The sequence below is a fragment of the Sporothrix schenckii genome (assembly GCF_000961545.1).
Source record: "Sporothrix schenckii 1099-18 chromosome Unknown Cont38, whole genome shotgun sequence".
Lineage (NCBI taxonomy): Eukaryota > Fungi > Ascomycota > Sordariomycetes > Ophiostomatales > Ophiostomataceae > Sporothrix > Sporothrix schenckii.
The window spans coordinates 258,761-277,351 of record NW_015971139.1 but is presented as its reverse complement, the minus strand read 5'-3'; the positions used below and the strand labels follow the sequence as shown (position 1 = coordinate 277,351).

Genomic DNA, 18,591 nt, shown 5'->3' with positions numbered 1-18,591 from the left:
CGTTCCGATCAACCGCAATCAACGACAGTTTTGAATATGGTCTAGATGTTTTGTGACCCAGACTTTGGTCGAAAAGACGTACAAGTCCAGACCACATACAGTAGGGACGCGCGTACCTGCTTTCGGTTTCGGTTTTATATTGCACTTTGAGCGGTACATCTGAGAGGAATAATGGGGGCGGCTCCATCTTCCGCCTTTGTGCTTAACAATATTCCTCACAATATTTTCCACGTGCTCGAAATAAAGAACGACAATCGCAATAGCCATACAAGTACCCCGTATGCAAGAAGTGGGAGACAATGTTCCGCTGTGTTGCAGCCTACCTCGTCACACGCCAAGTCGGATTCGGCTCCGGCACCGAGACGAGTGCCATCTGCAATGATGTGATGGGTTGTTTTATGCAGTGCGTGGGACAGCCAATAAAGAGGAATATATATTGAAAATCACCTCAATAGACTTTCTGAAGATCTTGCATCAAACGTTTAATTTACACCAACATTTTATCTGCTCAATTTCTAAGAAAACAATGGACCAGAAAGGCTTCTTTGTTCAAGCACTTCCCCAAATAAGCTTTCTTGTCTCGTTTTTGTCGATTGGAAATCAACCCTGGCAGTGTTTTCTATACTGTCTGCCGGCAAAACTCCATGGCGTTAACAGATCCATCCCCATGTGCGACTTTTTCTACGTCTCTTAAGGGGCTTTCGTCATCGTTCACTTTAAGCAAAATATAAGCGTTTACAAGCCAAGACTCCAAGAACTGGCAAAAGCCGCTACCCCGTAGTCTTGGCGATCTACAGAAACAAAGTCCCGTTGCTTGTTGCAGCTTTGTCACAGCTTTCTCTTACAAACACATTTATTGGAAATTCTTGGCTTTCGTCGGCAGATTTTTATGTGGGTGTTCACTTATATGTTCATTATGCCCAATTATCACAACATTCCGAAAGGTTACATGTCTATTGCTCCTCTCGTCACTGACCATGTGCACTCACTTACATTAACACATCACCACCTCACAAATCTCACGAATCTCAAACCGTCCATTCCCGGATCCAAAGAGCCATACTTACATCCCTTCCATTTAAATGCATGCAAGGCATGCCAGCTCGCATGATGATTCTTGAACCCCGGGATTACGAAGATGCCTCTCTTGTTTAGCGACATTTCCCCGAATCGGGGGCGTGTTTTTTTTTTTTTTTTTCTAACCGGCAAAGAGTACACTCGTTGGTGATCCGAGGCCGCACAAGTACGCGGGAGAGGGTTTCCAGTGCCTGTTGGCCGATTTCCCGCCGACAGGGGCGTGTTGTTTGTGTGTTCTAACGTTGAACCTGTCCAGTGCACCAGACGGTATATGCTTGCAACACTTTTGCCGTGTTTCTAGAAGTCTACCGATCCGTACTTGTCCAGTCCTGCTTGAGAGTCACTCCACAGCACCTCGGCACACTTGCCCACGCCTCGCCCGCGGAAATTTTGTCTCCCAGTTTTGCGTTTTTCCTTTACCTGCCTCCTTTGAGCCTTTTGTCTTGCCGTTTCCCCAGTTTTCTTCTCCACGTGAAATGCTTCCCCTCATTTCTTTTCTGTTTATTTCGTTTTCTTTTCTTCCGTAAACCGAGCGTCGCTACGAGGCATATGCACATAGGGTCTGGAGAACGCAAAGGCACGTTTCTATGCTCTGGTTGGTGGCTCGTATTCTCGTTTGAGTTGCTTTTACGTATTTTGCCTGCCGTAGACGGCAGCAAATGTAATGGAGGAGGATTGATGGGTTCGAGTCCACGTGGCTCCTCTGCGATGATATTGGCTAATGTTTGTTTATTCTTGTAAGCGTCTTAAGATCGAGTTTCTCAAGTCGGTGTGCGCTATTACAATGGCGGACATGATACAATTGCCCGACTGCGGAAATATGACCGAAGACTCCTAGTTTTATTTATAATTTGTATTTAGAGGGAACAAAATCACGTCAGATTATTCCTCGGTGATGGCGCTGGTCAAATTTCTGCCATTGTTTCTCCCCCATACAAGCCGGAGCACCTCACGGTAAAGAGACAGAGTATTGTGGGCAATGCTATATTAATTGCTGCTCTTATTATTACTCCAGATCCTGTCGCTTCCATTTATTCGCGTACTGCCGTGCCATGGGGGAGTGATATTGAGGCAAGGCGTGCCTTTTACCGGGCCCAGTCATCCATTCAGCCGGACATCAACAAAAGCAAAGTCCGTGTGCGTGCAGTGAGACAAGACCAGAGGAATGTGAAGGAGTAGGAGCACGCAGGAGTCTCGGGATTTAAACTCTCTAAAAAAAGCGAAAGGCAAGGAAAGCATAGCCGCTCGGCCAAATTCACAAACAAGAGAGGGCACAACCATGTTTGAAGAGGCCACTGTTCAAGGCCAACGGGCCCTCCATGTTTCTCTGCCCTCTGTTTTTCTGTTCCCCGTGGCCTGGCCCCTTTCATTTGGAAAGAACCCGGAAACAAGCAATTTTATATGACAAGATGCGTCCCTCAAAAAGAGGGTGTACAAATATATTGCCAGGCGATGCCTAGTCTCCGGTTTTTCTTTTCAGGCAAATTTGGCTTTGCGCCACCCCACCCCCGGGTGACAATAAGCTTCGCCAGTCTTTTGATTTTTGCACGACCCGGCAGTTTAATTTTGTCTCTTTTTGTAATGACCCCTTTATTGCTCATTTTTTTGTCGTTGACTCCCTCCGACACGACCTTCCTCGCAACCAGTCCTGCTTGTGCTTGGCTAGAAACCAAGAGCAAGCAATAGAACATACTTTGCGAAATCGGACGACTAAAGGGGGAAACATGGCCAGTTTATTTTCTTCTTTTTTATTTTTATTTTTAACTTTTACTTTTTTATTTGCTTTACTTTTGTACTGGTCTTGTGTCTTGTGTCTTGTGTCTTGTTTCTTGTTTCTTGATATGACTCTCGTAGTTGCAATATTTTCATTGTTTTGAAATTTTCCTTTGAACATCGCACACAGTCAAGGATTGTATGTCCGAATCAGTGTGCTCGTAGCACGGGCTGTTTTTGTCTATTTGTTTTGTCACACCTGTGGCTCGCCCGTGGCATCAAAGCAATGAATGAGGCTGAAGTGGATTTGTACGTTTCGTCAACCTAGAGACATGGTTCCAGCAAGTCGGGGTCTGAGATAAGGGTGTGCCTCTATTTTGTTTTATTTCTGGTCTTCTCTTATCATCTAGACAGAGACAGAGACGAGACTGAATGTTACCAGTCGGTTGGATTTGCCTTGTTTGTCGAGTGGGAAGTGTGTTTGCCATACGTCTTCTAGGGCAATGACAGACCGTGATGAAACGTTGCGTCTTCTGAGGCTGAACAACTTTAGTAGTAGGATCCTTACAGAGAAAAGGCTTCTAATTCAAATGGAACAAGAGTCCCACGAGCCTGGTCTTGTTATATTCTCATTATCTCTCCTTCTCTCCAAGGCAATGGAACTGCTTTGCTTAGAATATCTCATTAGTTTCTTATTTTTGAAACTTCTATTAAATGGTTCATTATAATCTTTTCTGTCTGGCATCAACGACAAGGTGTATCCAAAACAGAAATCTCAAATCCCAGCAACCAGCGAGAGCCCTACCCACCGTTGATCCTATTCTATATATCCACCGAGAAAAAACCCGCAAGAACAAAAAAAATCCCGACATAGATTAGGAGAGGTACCAAACGCTGAAAAACAAAAGACTGACAGATAAAACAAAATGAGATCGCTATTGCTGACTGATGAAATGGGTGACAGGTCTATGCAAAGTATTAAGAGGGACGACATGATCAAAACAACAAAAGAAAAGGATGAAAAGGGGTGTGTGACGAGGTTATTGTTCGCCGTGGTCTCTTTCTCACGGCTCAACCAGCTTCTCGGCCGTGGCATCGTTCTTCTCCTTGGCCTTGTCAACCAGGCCCTGGTTGGTGATGTGCTCTTGGTTCAGCGAGTAGCCGCGGATGACGAGCGCCAGAATGAAACAGAAGCCAGAGAAGGCGACGAGTGAAATGTAGATGACGCGCAGAGAGTCGCTGTAGGCCTGGATGAGATCGGTCCGCTCGGGGCTCGGGGTCATGGCGTTGATGATGCTGACGACAGACGTGGCGTCGCGCGAGTAGTCGCCGGCGACGGCGGAGAAGGCAGGCAGGGCCAACAGCTTCTTTTTGAAGGAGTTTTGGAAAATGACACCGCTGATGGCGACACCAATCGACTGACCCAGAGTACGCAGGAACGAGAAGAAAGCAGTGGCCTGCGCGTTGAGCTCGGGCTCGACGGCGGCCTGGATGCAGAGGCCCATGGCCGGGAAGAGCATACCGCTGCCGATTCCGACGGGCACGTTGAGCCAGATCCAGGCTGCAATGGGCGTATCGGGGGCGAGCAGCAGCAGCAGACCGCTACCGAGCGTGGTCAGGAACCAGCCAACCCACAGGGACCAGCGGTAGTGGCCGGTGATGCCAGCAATGACTCCGACGGCAGCAGCAGCAGGAGCAACAGTCAGAGTCTCGGGCAGGACGGCGACGGCCGACACGATGGGCTTGTAGCCCTTGACAGCCTGGTAGTAGAGGGGCAGGAAGTAGAGAAGAGACCACAGGATGGCGCCGTGCAGGATGGTCATGATGTAGGTCAGCAGCATGTCGCGGTTGTTGAAGATGCGGCGGCTGATGATGGGCTCCTTGGCCCACCGCAGCTCGTAGAAGCCAAAGAGGAGGACAACAAAGGGCCCGATGATGAGCGCGACCAGGACTTTGTAGGAGCTCCAGGGGTTGGTAACGCCACCGGTGGTCAGGCCGTACAAGAACGAGGTGGTGCCGGCGGTGAACAAGATGGAGCCGACCCAGTCGAAGCGGCCGAGCTTCTGGATGATGCCACCGGGGATCTTGGACTGGTGCAAAAACAGCACAACAAAGCCCAGGCCCAGACCGATCAGGGGCAGGTTGATGTAGAAGATCCAGCGCCACGAGACATTCTCGGTGAAACCGGCACCGATGAGCGGGCCGGTGACAGTGCCGATGCTCCACATGGCACTGAGGATGGAGAACCAGGTCGGACGGAAGGCCAGGGGGATCAGGTCGGTGACGACAACTTCCGTGAGGGCAATCAGACCACCGCCACCAACACCCTGGATGGTACGGCCGGCAATGAGGACGCTGAAGTTGTTGCTGAGGGCGGCGATGAGGGAGCCGGCGGCAAAGAAGATGACCATGAGGTAGATCATGTACTTGCGGCCAAAGATGCTGGAGAGGGCGGCGACGGTCGGCTGCAGGACGGTGCTCGCCAGCAGGAAACTGGTGCCGGACCAAAAGGCCTCGAGGGCGCTGCCACCAAGGGCGGCACTGATGGTGGGCAGGGCGACAGAGAGAGTGGTGGCGTCCAGGGCGACGGCAACGGTGAGGACAAGCAGGGCCGAAAAGGCAAGATAGAAGGACCGCGTGGCCTTGAAAACGGCCTTGTCGCCGACCATTTCGACGGTGCCGCCGCCGGTGGCGACAGGCTCGTCGTTGCTGCTGCTGCCCTCGCCCTCGGTGGTGTCGTTGGCGCCGGTCGTAGGAACTGCCGGCGGTTGGCCGGCAGAGCGGACAGGCTCATTGGCGTCGCCATCGCTGCGTAGGGTGGAGGCGGCCGTGTTGACGTCGGAGTCGGCCGGCTGTTCGGCCTTGATGACGTCGGCTGTAGACGCCATTGTGTTGATTTTCTGTGCTCCTGTGTGTGTACGACGAATTGGTTGGTGTAGGGATATACTCCGCATGTTATCCGTATGTTGTTTTGTTGTGTCGTGTTACTGAAGTGCGTCAGTTCAGCTTAAGACGCGATGTACAGAACACTATATCGGGAAATGAGTGTCACAAGAAGAAATGGGGAAGACAATGAGCAAGGTGGTCGAGGTGTAGTTGTCGAGGTATGTCGAGGTCAGGTGGTTGCTGATGTGTTGTTGGTGGTGAGTGTTGGTTGTTAGAGTTTTCGATTGTTATGTTGTTTCGCCCCTATTTGACCCGGTGGGGAGGAAAGGGGATCTGGATATCTTTATAGTTTCGACATGAGAGGAAGGAAAGAAAGAGTATATAAAAAAGGAAGGAATAGAAAGATGAGAATTAGGACGGAAGGAGCAAACGGGCAAGCACAAATACAGGAAGTGAGAAAACGTGAGAAGGGAAAGAACGACGCAAAGTGAGAGACACGCAAATCGAGACCCAAACTCAAGACGGAGAGAACGCGGATAGATTGTCAGGGATTACGGAAGAACCAAAGGACAGAGAAGCCTCAGACACATCAAAGCATTCGGGCCACCTTCTAAGGCTTTACACGTTTTTTTGGCGAGTGGGAAACTAGGGACCGGACAAAGCGTGGAAAGTAAAATGGGTAGACAATACTCCGAATGCGAGGTCGAGAAAATACCGAACAAAATGCTCGCATCCAAAGGCGGACCAACAATTGCACGACGGACTAGCAAAACGTGTGCGGCAATAAGACGTTACGACGCTTGCGACCGTGAGCATTTAGACATAATACTGACGAATGGTGTGTTGGTGTGTAAGGGTTTACGATACGGTTGTGCGCTATTCCAAAGACTCGTTTTTGTAATGCAGGAGCGAGCAGATGAAGCAAACAGCAAAAGAAGCGAGAAAGAAAAATCACAGTCCAGACTATCTATCTGGTCCAGACTGCCAAGTTAAGTTGAAGAGGGCACTGATTGGTGAGACATAAGCGAGGATGACGAGAGATGCCCGTTTTTTGGAATCCAAATAGGGCAAAGGCGCCGACCATTTCCTCCCCGTTTGGGGGATCCACAGCTGCCAATGCCACATATCCGCCGTCAGCACCCTCGCGCTACGCCCTACGGAACCGTGCGAGCGCGCCAGTGTCTCGTTGGCTTTTGAGACGACGCAAAAGGTGGAAAGTCTGCGGGATCTCCGTTGGTCCAATTCAAAGTGCGGACCAATTATTGGGCCCTTGGCACCAGCTTCATCCAGCAGCCAAAAATTCCGGGACGCCTGACGGAGCGCGGCATCTACCAATACGGTAATATTTCCAGCCTGCATGGTCAGTGAGCATCGAAACGAGTTGCCCAAACGAGCAGCATGATTGTTGGCGGCAGTTCTACTTGCAGCAAGAGGGTAGAAGGCTCGCCAACCAGCACATCAGATGATGCTTCCGAGTTGTGCCTTACGTACGCCTTGCATCCAGCTGAGTTATGGCGTAGATAACTTGCCTGGCTATTGTCTTCTTTTGTTTTTGCGACGTTTAATATGTCAAGGTCAGAAGCATGTCGACTTGACTTTAAAGGGGGTCTCGGTAGGGCCATACGGCGGTCCTAACCAAATCCTATGACGATCTGTGCGAGAATGAAGAGGTCAATGCTGCATAGTGTAGGGAGTGCGTAAACCGGCAAACTGGGATCAAGTATAGCACAGTTGTCCGTTTGAAAACGGTGCATGACAACTTGCAAAATATTGCTGCCTTTGTTCTGCAAGATGTAAGCTATGATTCATGATCGTGTATTACGTGGACAGCCATGTTAGCCGGACACAAGACAGGTCGCACGGACCACAGACGACGGAAAATAGGAAGTTTCCAGAGACAAACGAGACAAGGCAATCGAGAACGAAAAGCAAATTGATAATCTAGGCGGAGGATGACGAGGCTGTGGACACGTCGACACTGCGCAGAGATTTTTGCAGACGGAACAAACCTTGCGAGAACATGAAATATCGCCTCAAAATGAAGGGGGATGACAAACAACAAACGGAGGCGGATGCTCATGAAACTCGCGTGGTAGTGGAATGCATGGAGACGATCCGGTCCTGGACGAGGTTCGAGTTGTGCGGCGCAGAGGAATTACGGGAAGTCGAGAGAATTCCGTGATGGTCGGGGCTCATTAGTCGTGGCGCTGGCATTGAGTCGACTTTGGCCGAAATTTGCGTGAGAAGGGCCTTACGGCAGGCACCGACCAAAGCAAAGCGCAACTCTTGCGTGGTCTGGTTGGGCCGTGGCTTGGCGGTCAAATATTGCGCCGACATCAAGAGAGTTTGGCGCCCTGCGTCAGTGGATAACCACTGGACTTAGCAGCCGTCAGGCGCTGGCAAGAACCGCATTTGGTCCTGTGGCATCTTCGCACCGTTCGAGTCGTTGCCCCGACTTTGGTCCGACTCCGTTCCACATGGATCTTACCCCGACGGCCCCACTTTTCTTTGTCAGACACGACGTTTAAGGAGTGTGTAAAGAAGCTTACGACACACAACGCACACGACGTACAACATACAGAACATTGCGTTATGAAGTGTTTTGAATTCTTCTTGTTTGCAACTTAATTTGGCTGCCTTATCCACGGATTCACGGAGATGCGACGTCACACGATCCGGCCGGGCGGGAACAGATCGTTTGCATGTTGTCCACTGCAGAAGGCCTTTGGTCAAACAAGACATAAACAAACCAACGGAGCCAAACCAAGACAGGACCGCCGGGGTCAGGAGACGGTGGTGCGTACGACGTTCATGTTTGACGGTTTGACAGTTGCTGTTGATCGACTGTCAGCCTGTCAGTCCACGGATGACAAAACAGAGTGAGCAACATTCGAAGAGTGCTGTTCACCATCGGCGGACAGTGTAATCGGTTCGTCAGAGACCCTATAAACACACGTAAGCAAAAGGTAAAGGTCGTAGTCGGAAAACTAGGCGGGAACAGTGAGCATAGAGGTAAGCGCCAATGATGAATATGAGAGCACGAAAAATGCTATTTTTTGGTGGTTGGGCCCGGCCAAGCCATGCGTGGAACGTTTGATAGGATCGGTTGACGGATACCAGAGAGCAGAATGGCTCTGTAGAAGACACAGTCGTCAGTCGACATCGCGTGCCGTAAACTACGGCATAAACTACGGTGCTGTTTACTGGAAAAAATTAAACTCGTTTTATGAAGCACCACGTCATTTTTTTTTTAAAAAAAAAAAATTCAATATCTCACCGGTTGACAGCCGCTTTCACTGATGTGGACTCCTCTCCCTCTGACATGCATGGCGAGCGTCAATGTCAAGCTTCCATTGTCCGTGATCCTTTTGGGGTAGTCGTATTTCTGGGAGCCGTACGGTTGGGTTTGATCCACCGTACTGCTAGGCTCTGGAATCTAAGCCAAACCCAGGTCAACAACAACATATCGCGAAACAACATCATGTAGACACTAAACGCTGTTATGTTGTTATATTTTAAATAAAAAAGATTTGACAGACAGGCGATACTTGAAATAGCAAAATCGAAAATAACGCAGAACTGCTATCATGCCGGATTAATGATATCATAAAGTGCACGCCAAATGCAAACGATCCGCGGAGGGAACAATTCTGGGCAACGTAGGCCAGTTGTCCAAACTATCGGCGTCCTTCGGCTGCATGGCCGGATCGTGCCTAACGATGGCCAAGATTGTTCAAAAGTAACCTAAACGGTCATGAACGAATGTAGCGTAGGGCGTGATCAGTCCAGCCGGTCGCCACCGCCAGCCTCTGCCTTCGTCCACCGCTCCAGTACCGCTTGTGATTCGGCACCGAGATTGTCGCCCACACTGGCCTCTTGCCACTCCGCCTCGCTCTGCCGCATGCGTGCCGCCATCCGCCGTGCCTGCATCTCCTTTTTGCTGGGCCCGACACCGAGACCCACGCCGCCCGTCAGCTTTTGCACTTCCGCTTGCACGCCCTGCATCGTGTACGCCGGCACCGACCATGCGCCTGCAGCCGGCTTGAACACGACACCACCAATGCCCTTGGCAAAACCCTTGACAAACCCTTTGCCGCCACTTTGTTCGGCGCCCTGCAGCGGCTGCGTCACGAGGCCCGTGACGCCATCATACAAACCAAGGCCAAAAGCCTTGCTGGCCGCGCGTATGCCGCCGCCAAGGCCGTCTACCGCCGGCTCGGCGCCGCCTCTTCCACCATCATCGCCGGCCGTGCCGACTCCCGGCAGCGCCCGGACCGTGTCGTCGTGGTAGAGACGCGGCGCATTGTGGAAGCCACGGGCGAGGCCGAGGCAAAAGTGCAGCGGCGTTTGCAGGCCTGTCGACACAATGCGGCCGATGCTCTGGCCGGCTTGCACGGCCGTGTCAAGCGTGACGGTCGCCGACGGCGTGTCCACTTTCACAGTGGTGGTCCCGCCGTCAGTCGTCCCAGCCCCCTTGTCTCCGCCATCATTGCTTGCCTTCTTCGCCTTGCGAAACAGTTCCTGAGGGAAATCGGCCACGGCCATGGCAATGCTGCTCAGATCACCCAGGATGGCTGACCCGGCACCCGTAATGGGCTCCCACGGCTGGTCACCCGTATGAATATGGTACTCTTGTGCGCGGAACAGCGCTAGATCCGAGTACGCCAGCTTGTTTTCGTGAACAAGAATGGCTGCCGCCAAGGCGCTCATGCCCACGGTTGTCTTTTTCGTCTTGTTTCGGTACTGCCACACGGCCAAGCGGTCGGGCAGAATCTGGCAATGGATCTGGGGTCTGCTTAGGTGCTTGTGGAACGACTGGGCGCCAATCACGGCTCCGCCGCCGTCCTTGTCGTCCCGGATCTTGTCGCCCAGTGCAGCCGCCTTCGTCTTGGTCGTCGGGCGCAATGCCAGTTCAATGGCCGCAGCCAGCCGTTCGGCTGTCAACCGTGAGAAGGGAACAGGATCCGGTCCTGCGCCAGCTTGAGCCACCAGCGAGCCCCAGAACGGCTGGTCGCCAAAGAAGGGAACAACGACGGACGGCACACCAAACCGCAGGCCGGCAGCCGTTGTTCCGGCGCCACCATGATGCACCACACAGGCCATTCGCGGGAACAGCCACTCGTGTGGACAGTCACTCTCCAAGAAAAAAATGTCTTTCGACCTGCCTTTGTATGCATCGCCTTCCCCCAGACCACCCCAGCCCTTGGACACAATGGCCCGTGCGCCTTTGAGTCGGCCAACGGCATCGACAATTGTTTTTGTCAGACCGACCGGGTCGTCCACCACGATCGAGCCGAAGCCAATGTAAATGGGCGGTTTACCAGCAGCTAGGAATGCCGCAAGCTCAGGCTGGGGTGTATATCCTCCGCCAGACGTGGCAGCTGAAAAGAAGTAGCCGGCCACTGTAATCTCTGCACCCCAGTCTGGTGGCTTCGGCAGCAGAGACGGTGACCAACAGTAGGTCGTTGGTACCTGTAGCCGGCCCATCAGGCCGCCCTGGTGAAATGGCGCCACTGCCAGGAGCGGCGACAAAGGTTCGAGGCCGAGATTTCGTGAGCGGAAGCGGTTTATAATGTCGCCAAGGCCTTGCCACGTCAGGCATTCGACAATCGTATAGGAGAGAAACGAGGCAAATCCGTACACAGACGAGGAGACATCTGTGGACGGGAAAGACGATGCGGACGAAATGCACTTGAGGTTGGCCAGTGGGTGTGGAAACGATCGTGTTGGTGTCCATGGCATGGTGAACATGATGTGCAGCGGCACACCGAGACTCTCGGCAATATGGATGTGCGCAAAACTGGGCGGGTTGGCAATGATGGCGTCGGCCACAAACGGCACATCCGTTGTGCCGTGCTCGTTACCACCGTTGTTGTTGACCTTGCCATCGCTGGCATTGCCCTGGTCGTCGGCCATCGATCGCCAACAGCCGTGCAACACGGCCTCAATAAATCGACGGCGCCCAGCGATCTCGCCGTTGGTGTACGACTCCATGGGAGGGATGAGCCCGCCGCCGCCGCCGTCTTTGTCGTCATCGTTGTCGCCTTTGTCGCCGTGGCTTTGACCTCCGCCTCCATCATCGTTCTCTTTCTGTCCCGTCTTTCCGTTCTGCACCATAAACGACATGAGTTCGGCCGGGTCGCCGCCGCCAATGTCAAAGAACTCGAGTCGGCCACCATCGCCATCTCTATCCCTTTCGGGAGCCTCGACAAACTCCTTGAAGACCGAGTGCGTCACTAGACGTACACGGTGACCATAGGTACGCCGCAGGACGTGGCCGAGAGCGACAAACGGCTGGACATCACCACGTGAGCCGACGACTTGGATGACGATGTTGAGTCGCGCTAGTTTCGGGTCACTTGTGCCGCCTGCATCGACTGACGAGGACGAGGACGAGGCTGGCAGGGGCTTGGATACCAGCAAGGCAGCGAGCTTGCCCGGGTCGGTTTCGTCGATAGCAATGTCGACTCGGCCATCATCTGCAGACATGTTAGTAACCGTTGTCACCCACGAATCCTGTCTGCAAAAACAGCGAGGAGCAATTACCCGTGACGGTGGCATCGGCCTCGAAGCCCGAGTGCGACGACAGCTTCAGGTGCTGGACAGACATGATGGTGATAGGGGATATACGCCGCCTTTTCGTTCAACCTTTCAATGAGCTTGACTTGTCGTCTATATGTAGGCGATGTCTAGATGCACACCTTGGTTCAGGTAAATAGCAATAAGTCGTCGTATGCACAACAATGTAATAAGATGCTGTCAGTCAGTTTGCCGGGTGCTGAACGACGTTGGTCTTAAACCAATGCGCTCGCATAAAGGCCGCCTGCATGTTTGGGTCGTCATAGTTGTCGTCGTCATTGCTTTTTTTTCTTGGCAGACAACAGAGAGGCAAAACAAATGAGACGAATGGGAGGACATTTGAACGATGTGTGTCAAAACCGATGACGAATGTGGTGTGAGGTGGGCTTTGGCTATTTGGGCGGCCTGGAGTGGGCAAAGATCGGCACACAAGCAAGGGGAACGGGCCTAGCCTGGGGCCAAAACCGGAGAAGACGTTGGGCCTTTGGGGCAGATGGAGGCATGGCATCGATATTTTGGGTCGAAAGGCAACACTCAGAGGCCTTGGATCGCCGATTCTGTCGCCACCATTTAACAACGAGGAGAATGACTTGGTCTATTCGTTACGATTTGGTGTGGCTGGAGGCCTACTTGACGCGAAACGAGAAGGAGCAAATGCTCCAAGATACGCAACGGAAGGTGCACGTGCAGTGGACGCATTTTACAGGCAAGTGCGGGTAAGAGGAGTAATTACAATGACAAATTTGGCAAACGCATGGCAATCGTCGCGTTGCAAACTTGGGATTTTTTACACGGACAACTCCTTCAATGAAAGATGCGTTTTTATCTCCCTTGACGAACCAACCATGAGTGTTTTCTTTGTGAATGCCACCTTTCAAACTTTCATGAGCCACCTGTGAGAGGCAAAGCAAAACGAGGACAGGTCCCATTTCCATTACCAACGTACATAAACGAAGTAGCATAAAAGACAATATAATATCAGGTACAGTGAATAAAGTATAGGTTTTCAAATAGGACCATTTCCAGCGCTCTCCTCCACTCGCTCAGCCCTCTCATGCAAAGGGCCATTTCCATCGTTCTTTTGTTCCTTTCGTGCCACGAGTTACCGGCCAAAGAGGTAGAGTGCAGGGCGCATGCCAAATAACAAAAAGACAGTTGGAAATCAGAGCATTCCGCTGCAGGGATATGTTGCTCCAACAAATTTCCAATATTCTATCTAGTCGACGAGGTAGCCGAGCTGCAGGTGTTCTCTCCACTTCGGTCGGGTTGGTAGCAGTATACTACATGTGCAATTGCGATTGACGAAGAAGATATGCTGTCGTAGTAGTTTAAAAGTAGTTGTGGGGGTAGGGTGTATAAAGATTTTGAGGGGCTTTCGTATCATTTCTCGGTTGGTTGGAGTCGCGTGCTGCTTTCCTCCATCGTTGCTGGGTTGTCGACATGGCGCTTAGCTGGAGAACCGCCGCGTGATCTTCGCAATGACTGAGAGGTGCGTTAGAGGGCTACTGTGAGAAGCAGATATGGAAGAACAAGGGGGTGGCTTACTGTGTAGGGCCACCACAGAGAAGATGAAGACAAGCGAGAGCACCAGCACAACGACGGGATCGACCTTGAGGCCGGGCGACTCGTCCGTGTAGAGCCGCAGCATCGTGCTGCTGCTGCCACCGGCACCGGCCGCCCGCGTGCTGGTGGGCCGGGAGTTGGCAACCTTCTCCTTCTGGTCGGCCGCGGCGCGGCGGCGGATCTGCGTGCGCGCACCGCCCGGCGGCGGCGGCGGCGAGGACGACGAGGCGCGGTTGATGCTAGCACCGGAGGCGGCGCCTGCCGGGGTGGGAGACGCAGCACGAGGGGAGGACTAGAGACGGATTAGATTGTGTGCGCACGAGCAATTGAATGGAGGAGCAACAACGACGCGCGCGACATACCATGATGATGGATGGACGAAAGAAAAAAAGGGGAAAGAAGCGAGTCGAAAGAATCGAAAGATGAAAATCAAGTACAAAAGGAGAGTGTCGAAGGAGAGAAAAGAAGAGTCCGAAAAAAAAAGAAGAACAGAAAACAAAAAAGAGACGACTGAATGAGAATGGGGTGGTTGAATTGCTGATCTCGAAATCGCAAGAAGTGGTAAAAGGGGAAGAGGAAGAAAGAGACGAAAGTTCGCGTCGGTTTGCGGTTTGCTGTCTGGCGAATTGAGGCCACGACTACCACACCTGCCAGGGGTTGGCAGAGGGAAGAGCGAAAGAGAGCTTCTTTCCCAGCCTGTCTTGGCCCCTGTGCTCCCCAGAAAGAGTGTCCCGTACCCGCTAGGAGGCTGTTTCCAGAACGCTAGTCGCTCAGAGGCGGGCCATCCTTCACCGAATTGCACTGGTAGTTGCTGGCAATTACTTGGCGCATGAACGTTTGTCCGGGTCCCGGATTGGGCTAGAATGACCGACAAGCAGCTAAAGGAATACCTAATTACATCTTTGAAGCTACTGCGCATTAGTAGTGGCTTTACGAATTACAAAACAGTAATTACTATCGCTCGTTAATGGCCGAGCTCGACACAACGCGGCAACATTATCACAGTAGGCCATTGACGGCATGTGGCAGACGCTTCGAGCATAAATTTGTGAAAAGTTCCTATTGATAACCAAGTTGTGATTCGGAACTAGACGATACACGACCGCTAAAACCAGCTCCCGAAGTATTGCACCATCTTTCTGTCACCATCGACCACTTCAATGAGGTTTGGTTTGCTTTGCATCCGGACGTCACTATGTTCAATAGGTTTGTGTCCACAGCAAGCCGCAGACAGAAAACGTGCAGGGCGCAGCAGCTGCAATGTTGGGAATGAAAAGAGGCCAAGAAAATGAACAGGCTTTGTTGTTTATAGAAAAAAGAGGACTAAGATGAGTAGATAAGAGATGAAAAATATCAAAGCACATCAGAAAGAAAGCGACAAACAGCACACCAAGAAAGCGGACGAGTTGCATGCAAGGCTCCAGACCCAGAACGAACAAGGCGACAACAAAAGGAAGTAAAAAAACTGTAAACGGGAGGAAAAAAGAAAAAAAATGTAGTTTGAACGCCGTTCGCTATAGTATTAAGAACTTTGTCGACAACGACCAATAATGGTAATGAGACGAAAAAGAACACTGCTATAAAACAAGCCGGCATCAGGTAAAACACGCACTCAAAGGCGCGTCAGTGTCTCTTCGCTATGCTCGTCCTCGTTTCTTCCCCATAAAGTTCCTGTCTCTTCTAGAGATGGTAAGGTGGGAAGCGGCAAACCGGAAGGAAGATGTCGGGTATGTATGGTTGACTTGTGCTTGCTGTGCTCGTATGTTCGTGTGTGATCTGGATTGTTTGTTCCTTTTTCGTATGTCAAAGTGGCTTTGTAGTTTCTATAGATGCGAAAATTTCAACCGCCGGGTCGCTCAACGACGCTGTCGCCAAAGCAAAACCAAAAAGAGTACGTTGGGATAAACGAAGCGATATGTATAGAGGAGAGCGCGCAATGGTATCCGGAAGAGTGAAAAAGGAGAGATTGCGTGGTTAAGGTGAACAAAGGAAAGGGATATGTCAAATTTGCCATGGCGGTTCGTATTCGTTTCAAAGAGTGACATCGAGGACAAGGCTGACGTCCTGGACGGTTGGGCCAGCCAGGTCCTCGAGAACGGGAATAAGGTCGAGCAGCTCGTTGTCGTGGGCATCCGAGAACCAACTGCTAATCGGAACAGCGTGTTGCGGGTGGAAGATGTAGGATGTGGGTGAGTTGTCAATAATAATGGTGTCCTTGAGGTCGCGACCAATCATAGACAGATCCTTGACATAGTTGCCCTGATGGTTGAAGCAGCTCTCACGGAACAGGCGGTGATGCACGACGTTGTGGATGTCCAGCTGGTCGAGCAGAGGGTTGCCGTACTTAGAGACAGAAGCCGTGAACACAACCACCTCGTACAGCTCGCCGACACGCTTCATAAACTGGTCAACACCGGGCCGCTTAATCACGTAGATATTGTGATAGTTGCCCTCAATCTCCACGGGTATCGTGAAGTCGGCCTGGTGAAGAATCTAGGAGAATGTCAGCTACATGTTTGGCGATGCTTAGGCTTCGCAGTACGATTGCCCTACGGCTGTGCTTACCTTGAATGAACTGTGCACCAGCGTCTCATCGAGATCCAGAACCAAGCATTTCCGTCCCTTGAGGTGTGGCTCAATAGGTGGCAGAAGGGCCTTCTGGCGGTGCTGCTCAATCAGTTCGGCAATGTTTGCGTTGTGGTTGTCGACCTGCGGCAGAGCGCCCGTCGGCGCCGGGCCAGGAGGTGGTGGTGGTACGTTGGGGAGCACTTCGGGCACCTGTGTCAGGACCTGTGCATTCCGAGCGGATGATGTGGCAACACCTGCGTCTTGCATCTCAACATCGTCGTCACTACCGTGCCCCCCTGCCACGTTGCCGTCGTTGTGGGCCGGTGTTCCTGCTGCAACGCTCTCCTCTGCGTTGTGCGTCTCGTCAGCCGTAGCCTGGTGGCTGGGCGGCTCGACGGTGACGATAGGGGCACCTGCTATACTTCCACCGCCGGTGGCACCGGTCAGAGACGCGCGTTTTGAGTCGGAGTCGCCAAGGGTAGATGTGCCTGCAACGGCTGTTGACGCCGCGGTGGATGACGCTTGGTCTTGCACCGTAGTTGCCCCTGAGCTCCGTTTCTCCTTGGATAACGATGCAACTCCTGATGTGGAACCTTGCTGCGCGCCCGAGGGCATGTACTGAGGCTCGGGCTGCCGTGTCTGGAGAAGTGGCTCGTCCGCAAATGCCTCTTGGCGGTGCTCGTCCTTCTCGTTGAGAGCGACGCGGCCTGCAGCGCTGATCTCGTCGTTGGGTGTGGCCGTCCTACGGCTGGCGGTAGCAGGGCGTGGGGGAATGTCCTTTAGTTTGTTGGCAGGAAGAGGTTGGTCGTCGACGTCGAGGGCGTTGGCATCTTCGGGGACGGTGCAGCAGCCGAAGATTGCCAAGAAGCCGCCGCCCCCCTTCTTCCGCTTCTGGTGGGCGTTTGTTGCCACGGCGGGCGAGCTGGGTTGTGAGTTGCCGGGTGTGTTCGTGGGGCCGGTGACGACACCCGAGTGTTTGCTGGATACGCTACCGTTGCGATGGCGAGCTAGGAAACTGTTCTTCGATTCTCGAGATTGGCGGCCGATGCTGTCGCGCGAGTCGCTTGCAGTGGCGCCGCTGAGACCTGTGGATGTCGGGGAGGGCTGGTTTTTCTGTGAGGACGTTCGAGATGGGACGTGGAGGAGCGCGCGGCCCTTTTTCGTGGCCGCAGGGCCGTTTGCGTTAGTAGCGCTACTGCCGCTGCCTTCGTCTAGGGCGTACGATGCCTTTTCGTTGGAAACTTCGGCCACGGGCTGGTGCGGCGTCTGCGACAGTGTATCGCGAGACATGGTCTTCTAAAAGAGGAAAACAGAGCCCAACAAAGCCGGATAGGTCAGCCAGGTGGGATTGGGAGATAGAAAAAGTGCCTGCGGGGGATTTGTTCCTTTTCAGGCGTCAGTGGCTAGTTTCGCTGCTTATTTTGTTCGTAGCGGTCGTTTTTCATTCGTAGGCGACATATGTGGTAACGGAATGGGAAAAGAGGAGGCGTGCTGGCTGAGGAAAGGGGGTGGGGGGACAATGGCCATGTGCGCCAGCCTTGTTCAGAGACGCGAAGCGAAACACAAGGCAATGCGTGTAGGCTTTAGTGCGTGTAGCTTTAGAAAGAGGCAAAGAGGGAAACGAAGAGAAAAGGATAAAACAGATCAAATAAGAAGCTCTGAGGCGGAGACAGCGGACGGCGGGTGGGTTGAGAATTGAAGAAGGCAAGCCTGTCTCCGAACTGTTTCCTGTGCTGGAGATTTTGTAGACGGGCAATACGGAGTGTGGAGAGCAGTGTCGTGAAGAGAGTTGATAGTGTTATGGGTGAGGTACCAGGCGTGTTTTGAAGCAGGCGAAAGCAGTCGGCGGCAGGCTGCAGGCCGGGAATGTTGCAAAGGGGATATTGGTTTGGGATGGGTGAAAAGTATGGAGGGTCGCATGCGACAGCTGTCTCTCGTCGGTGCGTGTCAAACGTGCGAAAGAACCACACGGGGTGTAACACGAGCGGCAGCTACGCCGCAGGCGGGCGAATCTGCAATCTGCACAGGGACCGCAGCAAGTATAGGAGAGGGTGACGAAAGATGCGCACAAAAGATGCCAGCGAAAGAGGAAGGCTACCAGGACAGCGGCGGATGAGGATGGGGAAAGGCGAGACAGACGATGGACAAAAAGAGAGGACCCCGGGAGGCTGAAAATAGACAAGATGGGCAGGGAGCAGGTGAGGA

General features: G+C 52.5%; 5 protein-coding genes across 5 annotated transcripts; all 5 read right to left on the bottom strand.

Moving 5' to 3' along the window:
* Nucleotides 1–3,854: 3,854 nt before the first annotated feature.
* Nucleotides 3,855–5,678, bottom strand: SPSK_06126 (Major Facilitator Superfamily protein; the record flags this gene model as incomplete). The annotated part of the gene is made up of 1 exon (XM_016732833.1): nt 3,855–5,678. One exon carries the CDS (start codon nt 5,676–5,678, stop codon nt 3,855–3,857), a length of 1,824 nt encoding a protein of 607 aa, XP_016591802.1.
* Nucleotides 5,679–7,752: 2,074 nt separating this feature from the next.
* Nucleotides 7,753–8,013, bottom strand: SPSK_06795 (uncharacterized protein; the record flags this gene model as incomplete). Its single annotated transcript, XM_016733489.1, has 1 exon — nt 7,753–8,013. The coding sequence occupies one exon, from the start codon at nt 8,011–8,013 to the stop codon at nt 7,753–7,755; it is 261 nt and encodes an 86-aa protein (XP_016591801.1).
* A 1,443-nt stretch (nt 8,014–9,456) lies between these two features.
* On the bottom strand, nt 9,457–12,286 carry SPSK_05928 (glucosylltransferase family 28 protein; the record flags this gene model as incomplete). Its single annotated transcript, XM_016732636.1, has 2 exons — nt 9,457–12,155; nt 12,223–12,286. 2 exons carry the CDS (start codon nt 12,284–12,286, stop codon nt 9,457–9,459), a joined length of 2,763 nt encoding a protein of 920 aa, XP_016591800.1.
* A 1,349-nt stretch (nt 12,287–13,635) lies between these two features.
* On the bottom strand, nt 13,636–14,183 carry SPSK_06670 (protein transport protein SEC61 subunit beta; the record flags this gene model as incomplete). Its single annotated transcript, XM_016733371.1, has 3 exons — nt 13,636–13,706; nt 13,801–14,110; nt 14,139–14,183. The coding sequence occupies 3 exons, from the start codon at nt 14,181–14,183 to the stop codon at nt 13,636–13,638; spliced, it is 426 nt and encodes a 141-aa protein (XP_016591799.1).
* A 1,666-nt stretch (nt 14,184–15,849) lies between these two features.
* On the bottom strand, nt 15,850–17,676 carry SPSK_06122 (carboxy-terminal domain RNA polymerase II polypeptide A small phosphatase; the record flags this gene model as incomplete). Its single annotated transcript, XM_016732829.1, has 2 exons — nt 15,850–16,311; nt 16,384–17,676. The coding sequence occupies 2 exons, from the start codon at nt 17,674–17,676 to the stop codon at nt 15,850–15,852; spliced, it is 1,755 nt and encodes a 584-aa protein (XP_016591798.1).
* Nucleotides 17,677–18,591: the final 915 nt, after the last annotated feature.